General features: G+C 40.4%; 1 protein-coding gene across 3 annotated transcripts in view; it reads left to right on the top strand.

The window, feature by feature from the left end:
• Window positions 1–12,021, top strand: part of DOC2B (double C2 domain beta) — an 824,332-nt gene that overhangs the window by 241,243 nt on the left and 571,068 nt on the right. For all 3 annotated transcript variants that reach the window (XR_013274551.1, XM_077482237.1, XM_077482236.1), the window contains exon 2: window positions 5,249–5,328. Coding sequence is in view for 2 of the 3 variants with exons in the window: in XM_077482237.1 (XP_077338363.1) it covers window positions 5,249–5,328 (80 nt within the window). In the remaining variant the exon portion in view is untranslated. The remainder of the gene's footprint in view (window positions 1–5,248; window positions 5,329–12,021) is intronic.

The raw sequence follows: 12,021 nt of genomic DNA, 5'->3' as shown, positions 1-12,021 counted from the left end.
AACACGCCCCTAGGAACACTTAACCCCTACACTGCCACCCCCTGGTTAACCCCTTCACTGCCAGTATCATTTACACAGGAATCAATGCATTTTTATAGGACTGATTGCTGTATAAATGACAGTGGTCCCAAAAATGTGTCAAAAATGTCCGATGAGTCTGCCATAATGTCGCAGCCAAAATAAAAATCTCTGAGCTCAAAACATGGCTGTAATCGTCCTAATGTACATGGACACAGGATAACACTGAGCTGCTTCTACAGGCAGAACACTAAACTCCTGTAGAAGCAATGTTTTTTTAAGCCAGTGTGCATTGAGCCTAATTAAGAATGTTTTAAAAAAACATTCATAAATAATCCAGTAAAGTCCATCAGAAAAAAAGAAGAGAAGTGCTCATGTGCAAAAAGTTAATTTATTCTTGTGTATCAACAAAAATCCATATTTCAGTGTGAATAACAACAGTTTCACACCCAAAAGTGCACATCGAACACTTAAGCCACTTACCAGCTTCTCTGACCCCAAGGGGGTCTTGCTGCACTTTATCCCAGTATCCCTATGGGATGGATGATATCAGGAGCCAAGATTTCAGGATGGGTTACCATATAACCAGGATGTTCAATAGTGGGCTCAGCAAAAGGGAGAGACAAAGAAGGAACTCATAGCATAGTAATTTAAAATCAAGTAGTGCCACATCGAATATTGAACAAAGACAAGAAAAAATCCCCTGTTTGGTGGTCTTTTAAGGCACTATAATGTTTCCAAAAATTATAATAAAGTGTATACAGTACATCATTACAAAAATATTAATTTAAAGAATATATAAGGAAAAACAGTATTATAAAAACAAGGAATGTTTAAGCAAATCCATAAATCTATACGTTACTGAACATGTAGAAATATACAGTGCAGTTATAGTCTCTCGCAACTGACGCATTTCAGAGTACTAAGTTGCCTCCTTCAGGGGTACTTTGTGGGAGCGGCATCATCGAGTACAATGACGCGATTATGTCATATCCTCGCAACCCTCATTGAAACAACAAAGCAAAACAAATTGTGATGCCCTGCAATTGGGAGCGTCTGATGACGCGACACACCAAACAAAACACACATACATCCGAGACCATCACTCCCGGCATCTCCATGGCAACTACTGCACAAATGAAAACAAGGCGGCGGCATCCAATCAATAGAAAAAAAACCCTCAGAGTGTATGGGAAGGGCCACGGGGGGGGGGGGGGGGACAACACCGCAGAGCCCCCAGGGCGAAAGCTGCACGGTGCCTGCCCACTGTCAAAGCAGCAGAGAAGCGCCATGCAGATAAAGCCCACCGGCACAACATATTCGCAACAGTGCAAACAGCCTTTTGGGCAGTTTGGGCAGGGGCTGATGCACCATGCGACGTATAAACAGAAGCCCATCAACCCCCCCCCCCCCCCCCCCCATGCAAGAAGAGGGGGGAAACAGAATGAATAAATAATATTTTTATGATATACTCTAGGTATCTTGTGATCGCCTTTAAAGTTCCATTGTACTGGAGTGTTTGCATGTGATTGATTGTTTTACATGTGATTTTACTCCTGCCTTCTTTTAAGGTGCAGCTTAGAAGCGTTTTTGCAGCTGTTTTTCTCCTGCTAAGGAAAAAGCAATTGGAAGAGCCCCAGTGTGCATGATGACTAAATAAAAGAAATATAAATGTGTGAATGAGCTGTTTGTATGGAAACATGATATTCATTTGTGATCATTATACTATATATACATGTGGATGAATTTGGAGAGGGAATAAGTGGGAATGCTGCACTAAAGAGTTTTACTTTATTTCAGAAGGAGATCAGCAATGGCAGCCTGCATACTTACAGATGCATTAAGATGTTTGTTTAAATGATAATGATATTGCTAAGTTCATTGTGTAATTAAATAATGTCTGCAGGGGGAGTTGATGATGGCAGTTTATGAGAGGTCAGATAAGCCCCTCTGTGCACCTTACAGTTGTTTCACATTGATAGTTGATGGGAGTAGAAACAGTTGACAGGTGATGTGAATACAGATTTAACAGCATGATGTGCTTATTTATAAATAACAATAAAAATGCAGTGCTTATACTGGCAGAAACGGAATCCACCAAGTAAATAGTGTGTAAATTGAATACAATGTTCTAGATATAAATGTAGTCCATAATATCATGAATCTAGTTTTGATCAGGTGATAACGTCTATGATGACGAAACATGTAGGGAGAAGCTGAGCTACGTGATGTCACCACGCTTGACGTTAGACATTTGCTGGTTGGAAACAGTCGCTTCCTGTCCACTTTTGTTGTCTAATTGACAAAAATGCCATTTTACCTATGATGCTTGTGAGTAATTTGGCACTTTTTCATTAAAATCACCTTATTAGTAATACTGCGCAATGAAGTGTTTATGTTTTGCCTTTATGTGAGCCTCGATATAACACCTAGCCTGATCATTACAGTTACTGTGGAATCTAAGGAGCTTGACGGCTTGAAGACCATTATTTGAAATAATGGTTTCTTGACTACTTTATTCAGGTAGTCCAACGCTTAGGGTAAGGGTCAGTGTGTGTCCTTGTCATCGGTGGTGGTTCTTCACTTTGACACCCATTGTTTGGATTATCATCACTGGACTTTTATGACATTTTTGATTCATGATATTATGGACTGCATTTATATCTAGAACATTGAATTTACACACTATTCACTTGGTGGATTTTGTTTCTACCAGTATAAAAATGCAGTGCTTATACTGGCAGAAACTGAATCCACCAAGTAAATAGTGTGTAAATTGAATACAATGTTCTAGATATAAATGTAGTCCATAATATCATGAATCTAATTTTGATCAGGTGATAACGTCTATGATGACGAAACATGTAGGGAGAAGCTGAGCTACGTGATGTCACCACGCTTGACGTCAGACATTTGCTGGTTGTAAACAGTTGCTTCCTGTCCAATTTTGTTGTCTAATTGACAAAAATGGCATTTTACCTATGATGGCATACTGTCTACGATGACGAAACATGTAGGGAGAAGCTGAGCTATGTGATGTCATAAAAGTCCAGTGATGATAATCCAAACAATGGGTGTCAAAGTGAAGAACCACCACAGATGACAAGGACACACACTGACCCTTACCCTAAGCATTGGACTACCTGAATAAAGTAGTCAAGAAACCATTATTTCAAATAATGGGCTTCAAGCCGTCAATGCATTTTTATTGTTATTTATATTATGGTTATTTTTATTGTTATTTATATTATGGTTTTCCCAGGAAACTTTTTTGCTAGCTGCTTACATAAGTGATTTATTTATTAGTCCTTTAACGGGTGAAGGTATTTTGTGGTTTCTTCTATGATGTGTTTGCATTCTTGAATTTGAATTATCTCTAAAAAATATGTTACACTCTACTAGAAAGCTATGTTAAATCAATTAGAAATATATCAAGCTACTTTATGGTAGCTTTTATAGACTTTTTTGGTGTTTTTTACTAGTTTTTTTTATAATTATTCATTTTATTCATTATTATTTCTTATTTAAGTTTTGCATTTAGTAATAAAATACAGTGGTGTGAAAAAGTGTTTGCCCCCTTCCTCATTTCCTGTTCCTTTGCATGTTTGTCACACTTAAGTGTTTCGGAACATCAAACCAATTTAAACAATAGTCAAGGACAACACAAGTAAACACAAAATGCAATTTGTAAATGAAGGTGTTTATTATTAAAGGTGAAAAAAAATCCAAACCATCATGGCCCTGTGTGAAAAAGTGATTGCCCCCCCTTGTTAAAACATACTATAACTGTGGTTGTCCACACCTGAGTTCAATTTCTCTAGCCACACCCAGGCCTGATTATTGCCACACCTGTTCACAATCAAGGCATCACTTAAATAGGAGCTGCTTGACACAGTAAGGTCCACCAGAAGATCCTTAAAAGCTACACATCATGCCGAGACCCAAAGAAATTCAGGAACAATTGAGAAAGAAAGTAATTGAGATCTATCAGTCTGGAAAGGGTTATAAAGCCATTTCCAAAGCTTTGGGAATCCAGCGAACCACAGTGATAGCCATTATCCACAAATGGCGAAGACATGGAACAGTGGTGAACCTTCCCAGGAGTGGCCGGCCGCCCAAAATTACCCCAAGAGCGCAGCGACGACTCATCCAAGAGGTCACAAAAGACCCCACAACAACGTCCAAGGAACTGCAGGCCTCACTTGCCTCAGTTAAGGTCAGCGTTCATGCCTCCACCATCAGGAAAAGACTGGGCAAAAATGGCCTGCATGGCAGAGTTCCAAGGAGAAAACCACTGCTGAGCAAAAAGAACATCAAAGCTCGTCTCAATTTCTTCACAACACATCTTGATGATCCCCAAGACTTTTGGGACAACATTCTGTGGACTGATGAGACAAAAGTGGAACTCTTTGGAGGGTGTGTGTCCAAGTATATCTGGCGTAGAAGGAACACTGCATTTCATAAAAAGAACATTATACCAACCGTAAAATATGGTGGTGGTAGTGTGATGGTCTGGGGCTGTTTTGCTGCTTCAGGACCTGGAAGACTTGCCGTGATAAAAGGAACTATGAATTCTGCTGTCTACCAAGAGATCCTGAAGGAGAATGTCCGACCATCTGTTCGTGTACTCAAGCTGAAACGAACTTGGGTTCTGCAGCAGGACAATGATCCTAAACACACCAGCAAGTCCACCACCGAATGGCTGAAGAAAAACAAAATGAAGACTTTGGAGTGGCCTAGCCAAAGTCCTGACCTGAATCCTATTGAGATGTTGTGGTATGACCTTAAAAAGGCCGTTCATGCTCGAAAACCCTCTAATGTAACTGAATTAGGACAATTCTGCAAAGATGAGTGGGCCAAAATTCCTCCAGGACGCTGTAAAAGCCTCATTGCACGTTATCGCAAACGCTTGGTTGCAGTTGTTGCTGCTAAGGGTGGCCCAACCAGATATTAGGTTTAGGGGGCAATCACTTTTTCACACAGGGCCATGATGGTTTGGATTTTTTTTCACCTTTAATAATAAACACCTTCATTTACAAATTGCATTTTGTGTTTACTTGTGTTGTCCTTGACTATTGTTTAAATTGGTTTGATGTTCCGAAACACTTAAGTGTGACAAACATGCAAAGGAACAGGAAATGAGGAAGGGGGCAAACACTTTTTCACACCACTGTAATTGTACTTGATCCAAAGATACTGTAATAACTGTCCTTTTTCTTTTTTTTCTTAGCCACTCTAGGGACACTGGATTTTAGCTTGCTCTACGATCATGAAAACAATGCTCTGCACTGCACAATCAATAAAGCAAAGGTACGTTCCAGTCTGCTTTGCATGCAGCATCCATTGTAGGTACCTAGAGAAAGTTGTCCACAATTAACCTCCACACAGTACTGTCCTCCTTATATGCTGTCATTAATACAAGCTCCTCTAGAAGTCAGTTATACTACTTTCACAGAATTTAGCAAACTTCCTGCAGCCACTTTTTAAACAGTCCCAGAACTGTATTAAGTGCAAAAAATGCTAAGAATAACAGGGAGCCAAGCACACATGAAGAAAGTGATATTTCCAGAGGACGTTCTGTAATAGTGCACTAAATGACCCTATAGCCATGTTTGACTGAACCAGAATGGTCATTTTTAACCACTTTAGCCCTGGAAGCTTTTACCCCCTTCCTTTTTTGCAAAATGGCTCTGCATTATTTTAACTGACAATTGCAAGGTCGTGTGATGCTCTGCCCAAACAAAATGTTTTTTATTTTTTGCGCTATAAACAAAAAAAGAGTGACAATTTTGAAAGAAAATCTATTTTTTTTTCTGCTATTAAACATACCCCAAAAAAATAATAATAATTTCTTTGTTAATTTAGTTCAATATGTATTCTGCCTCATAAAAATCCCAATAAGCATATATTGATTGGTTTGCGCAAAAGTTATAGCATTTACAAACTATGGGATTTTTTAATGGCATTTTTATTTTTTTATTTTTTTAATAGTAAAGGCGGCGATCAGTGATTTTTAGCGGAACTGCGACATTGCGATGGACAAATCAGACACCTAACCGACATTTTTGACACTAAAAATATGCCTCTGTTACTGTACTAATGACACTGGCAGGGAAGGGATTAACACCAGGGGAGATTAAAGGGTTAAGTGTGTCCCTAGGGGATGCTTTCTTACTGTGCGGGGGATGGACTCACTGTATGAACAGAGAGATCCGTGCTCTTGCTAGTCAGGAACATAGATCTCTCTGTTCATACCTGACAGGATGGCGATCTGCCCTGCTTACCTCGGCAGACCACCATCCTGTCTCTCTGAGGAGGGATTGTGGGTGTCCCACGGACATCGCGTCTACCAGACCGGCTGATTGGCTCCCCCTCTGGCCAATCAGCGCCTGCGTGACCCCACTGGCTATTGCACGAAATGACATACAGGTACGTAATTTTACGCAATAGAGCCAACCTGCCGCAGTATATGTATTGCGGCCGGTCGGCAAATGGTTAATAACACTGAATTGCAAAGAAACTTATCTAACTATTGATTTGTTTTTGCCACACAAATACAAATAATTAACCACCTCGCTCCCGCCCTATAGCCGAATGACGGCCGTAGAGCAGGCGCGTTCCTCCGGGTGGTCGTCCCTGGACGTCCTGATGTTTACTTCCGTGATGCGTGCCGCCGCGGGCGCGCATCACGGAAGTTCTGTGTTCGCCGTGTCGCTGTAAACGGCCAATCACAGCGGCCGTTTACAGCGTGATCGGCGTGTCCAATGGGAGATGATCTCATATGTAAACATATGAGATCATCTCTCAGCGCCGCTCTCCCTCCTCACACAGACACTGTGAGAGGGGAGAGATGAACGGCTGCAGAGGCAGCCGTTCTGCCTCGAGTAAAAAAAAAAAAAAAAAAAGTGCCATCCTCCCCCAGCAGTGCCATCCTCCCCCAGCAGTGCCATCCTCCCCCAGGAGTGCCATCCGCCCCAGTGCCATCCACCCCAGTGCTACCTGCCCCCAGTGCCACCTGCCCCCAGTGCCATCTGTTGTCAGTGCCATCTGTCCCCAGTGCCATCTGTCATCAGTGCCACGTATAAGTGCCATCTGTCATCAGTGCCACGTGTCACCAGTGCCACATAGTGCCATCTGTCATCAGTGCCACGTATTAGTGCCATCTGTCATCAGTGCCATGTATCAGTGCCATTTGCCATCAGTGCCACCTGTCAGTGTCACGTGCCATCTGTTGTCAGTGTCACGTGTCATCAATGCCACTTATCAGTGCCATCTGTCATCAGTGTCACGCATCATCGGGGCCATGTATTAGTGCCATCTGTCATCAGTGCCATGTATTAGTGCCATCTGTCATCAGTGCCGCGTATTAGTGCCACGTGTCTTCAGTGCCATGTATTAGTGCCACGTGTCATCAGTGCCACGTATAAGTGCCACGTGTCACCAGTGCCACATATTAGTGCCATCTGTCATCAGTGCCGCGTATTAGTGCCACGTGTCTTCAGTGCCATGTATTAGTGCCACGTGTCATCAGTGCCACGTATAAGTGCCACGTGTCACCAGTGCCACATATTAGTGCCATCTGTCATCAGTGCCACATATTAGTGCCATCTGTCATCAGTGCCACGTGTCATCAGTGCCACGTATAAGTGTCATCATTGCCACGTATCAGTGCCATCTGTCATCAGTGTCACATTGTCCTGGTGCTTCAAAAGTGTAATAAATAGTCAACATGTTAGATGTGTAATTTATGTTCCTAGAACACATGATGGCGCTACCTGCATGTTGGGCCTCTCTATGTGGCCAGGCTGTGAAAAAGTCACACACATGTGATATTGTAATACTCAGGAGGAGTAGCAGAATTTTTTGGGGGGTGTCATTTGTGGTATACACATGCCACGTGAGAGAAATAACCTATTACAATGACAATTTTGTGGAGAAAAAAAACAAAAATGAAAAATCTTAATTTTGCAAAGAATTGTGGGAAAAAAATGACAACATCAAAAAGCTCACTATGCCTCTTACTAAATACCTTGGAATGTCTACTTTCCAAAAAGGGGTCATTTGAGGGGTATTTGTACTTTCCTGACTTGTTCGGGTCACAAGAAGTGAGATAGGCCACCAGTACATCAGATGTGATCAATTTTGTGCGATTCGCACCACAGCTTGTAGACTCTCTAACTTTCACAAAGACCAAATATTATCCACTAATTTGGGTTATTTTGACCAAAGATATGTAGCAGTATAAATTGTGGCCAAAATTTATGAAGAAAAATTAATAATTTGCATAATTCTGTCACAGAAACAAAGAAATATGCGTTTTTTTTCAAAATTTTCGGTCTTTTTTCATTTATAGCGCAAAAAATAAAAACCCCAGAGGTGATCAAATACCACCAAAAGAAAGCTCTATTTGTGGGAAAAAAAGGACAAAAAATTCATTTGGGTACAGTGTTGCATGACTGAGTAATTGTCATTCAAAATGTGAGAGCACCGAAAGCTGAAAATTGGTCTGGGCAGGAAGGGTGTTTAAGTGCCCAGTAAGCAAGTGGTTAAGGACCAGGTTAGTGCTTTACACTTAGGACTGGCAATGGTGGGTATTACCAATAAAATTACATATTAGATAATTAGAGAGAAAAAAATGTTAAAGTGAAACCTAAGCTTCGTTTTTTTTTTTCTCATTAAAATAACAAACATGTTATACTTGCCTGCTCTGTGCAGTGGTTTTGCACAGAGCAGATCTGATCCTCTTCTTCTTAGGTCCCCCGCTGGAATTCCTGGTCCCTCCCTCCTTCCAAGTACCCCCATAGCTTGCTCCTGAGACTATGCTCTGTGTGTCCATTTACACACGGAGCGTGGCTCGCCCCGCCCCCGCTCTCTCATTGGCTGACTGCCAGTGATTGACAGTAGCGGAAGCCAATGGCTCCCACTGCTGTCTCAGCCAACGAGGAGGAAGAGACCTGGGATCGAGATGGGGCTCAGGTAGGTATTAGGGGGCTAAAGGGGGGGGGGGGCAGCTGCACACAACGTTTTTAACCCTTCTGCATAGAATGCAGGAAGGTAAAAAAAACCTTGAGCCTTTACAACCACTTTAAGGCCCAAGTGCAGTGAAAATCACAAACAAAAAAATGAGTACAAAGGATGTATTTCACAGTTAGTAAGTTCTGATTCCTCTTCTGCCATAATCTTTCAGTGTGGTGGAGGTTAACAAAACAAACCGGCTCTCTCACCAAGAGAGCCTGACTATGCCTGCTCTTTCTTCCCAGCTGCTCCAGCCATATAAGTCATACTACAGCTTCAGTGAATGAAGCAGGATGTGTGACTGAGGGGCAGGCAGATGATTGGTAGATCCACCCCTCCATTCATATATACTCTTTCATCCATTGAAAAAGTGGAGTTCTGCTCTCTTGATGAGAGCCTGACAGCCTGTTGTAATAACCCCCCACCACACCAGAAGATAATGTTGGGGGGGTGGGTTGTGAAACGGAAGAATATTTTCACTAACAGAAGAGAAATCAGCAGGGACACATCCTGCTGACTGTACACTATGTCCCTTGTGATGATTTTTCTGTTTGTGATTTAGGCTGCACTAAGGCTTTAAAGTCTAATTACAGACATGTTTAGCTTTGGCTAAAGTGGGGAAGAGGTCATTTTTTTTGGTCAGGTCTTTATTGTCTTCTATAAACCCACTGGGGAGATTTTTTTCCCTTATATCCACCCATCTGACTTCAGGACTAGAAAAAGCATTGTGGAAAAATTGAAATCTACCCCATTCTACTAAATAATATTTTACCACATATAGTGCAAAGCAATAAATTATTGAAACCCGCACAATAAACGGTTTCTTCAACCAGCTGATATTGGAGCTTTCTTCCGTTCTTCAAAAATAGGATTTGCTTATATTCCCCCCTGTAGCTAGTTATTGCTGCCATGTTGTAAATGTTTCACCGAGGTATAAGGTCAATGTAAGTGCTTAATTTTCAATTTTCGATAGTGTCAATAGTATAGAGAATATAGGCCTCATTTGTTACTAGGGCTTCCAATATTATTCTTTTTATGCATACATATATTTGTATATTTTACAATCTTTCGTTATAGCAAGTAGCTGGAAATATACTGCCTGAAATATATTGGGATTAGGGTGGGAAACTGTGCCCTGAGAATACAATTTCTTATTAAATGTCCGCTGATGATATAAATGTACATTTCTGCTGATTTTAATATAAAACAAAATATCGACTACTCTTGATTTGACTGTATTGTTGATGCCTTTGAAAGTGTATTGGTCTTGGGACGAGCACTGTTTTATTATTACAAATACATTTTAGATCCTCTTGTTACCTTAAAATCTGTTTATTCTTATTTTAAACATAATATTTATGTTTTTGTATTCAATCTAAATTTATTGAAAACTTTTACCATGCAAGCCTGTGTTACAAAAATGGTATACACATACAAAATATAGGAGTATTTACATGTCAATTAAAAGTACTGCATTATAAAAGTGTACATACTATATAACATATAAACATGCCCCGGAAACTATTACACATGCATAATAGAGACTGGTACTAATGCTGGTAAGTAGGACGAACCAATACAAATACATACAGTATCTATAACTGAAAATAGTGTACCAAACAATACTATTCGTTGGGCTTGAAAAAAAGATAAACACATTACTGCCTCGTATTACCAGCAAAAGTTATAGTCCGAGACATATTATTAATATTAACATTTCTGTTTTAAGTATAATAATCTTTTTATGTATGAGTGTTAAATGAGAAATTCACTACCATATGACAATTAGGTGTGTATAGTTTATCAAACAGCAATGCCATGTACACACGGCCGGACTTTTCGACAGCAAAGGTCTGACAGAACAAATCCGTCGGACAATTCAACCATGTATGGGCTTCATCGGACCTTTGCTGTCGAAAAATCAGACAGACTTTAGATTTTGGACATGTTTCAAATCTTTCCAACAGACTCGAATCTGGTCGAAAAAAATCCATTCGTCTGTATACTAGTCTGATGGACGAAAACTGACGCTAGGGCAGCTATTGGCTAATGGCTATGAACTTCCTTATTCTAGTCCGATCGTACGTCATCACGTTCGAATCCGTCGGACTTTGGTGTGATTGTGTGTGGCCAAGTTCGTTTGTTCGGAAAGTCCGTTGGAAGTCCGTTGGACCTAGTCTGCCGGAAAGTCCGGTCGTGTGTACACGGCATAAGAAGAAATTTAATACAAATTTGGCTACTAAAAAAAATTGTATTTACTTTCAGTGAAAAATGAAATACTTTTTTTTGGTTTCAGACACAATAGATCTTCTTGTAATGTTCATTAAATGCATGTTATAACTAGAGGTAGTTTTTTCTTCGTTGATCAAATTAGACTTTTACAACTTGTTTTTACATGTGGCAAAAACAGGTTACATGTGCTACTACAGGTTGCATGCTTTGAGTTATAGAGGAGGTCTAGGGCTAGAATTATTTCTCTCGCTCTACCGATCATGGTGATACCTCACATGTGTGGTTAGAACACCGTTTACATATGCAGGCTCTACTCACGTATGCATTTGCTTCTGCACGCGAGCTCGGTGGGACGGGGCACATTAAAAATATATTCATTTTTTTTATTATTTATTTTACGTTTTATTATTTATTTTTACACTGTTTAAAAAAAACAAATTGTGTCACTTTAATTCCTATTACATGGAATGTAAACATCCCTTGTAAGATAAAAAAAAGCACGACAGGACCTCTTAAATATGAAATCTGGGGTCAAGACCTTCGATCCCATATTTACAGTAAAATGCAATAAAAAAAAAATATATTGTTTGAAAAAAAAAAAAAAAAAAAAAAAAAATCCCTTTAAGAGCTATGGGCAGAAGTGACGTTTTGACGTTGCTTCCACCCTGCAATAGTATTGAGCCAGGTGGGGGCTATCTTCCCCTTGCTGAGCTCCATATCACACATGGAGAAGGATCCGATCGCCTCCTCCGCTAC

Source organism: Lithobates pipiens, unplaced genomic scaffold, assembly GCF_037356315.1.
Source record: "Lithobates pipiens isolate NorthernLeopardFrog02 unplaced genomic scaffold, aLitPip1_a1.2 Scaffold_16, whole genome shotgun sequence".
NCBI classification, from domain to species: domain Eukaryota; kingdom Metazoa; phylum Chordata; class Amphibia; order Anura; family Ranidae; genus Lithobates; species Lithobates pipiens.
The sequence above is the reverse complement of the archived record's forward strand: the minus strand, read 5'-3'. Positions and strand labels throughout refer to the sequence as shown.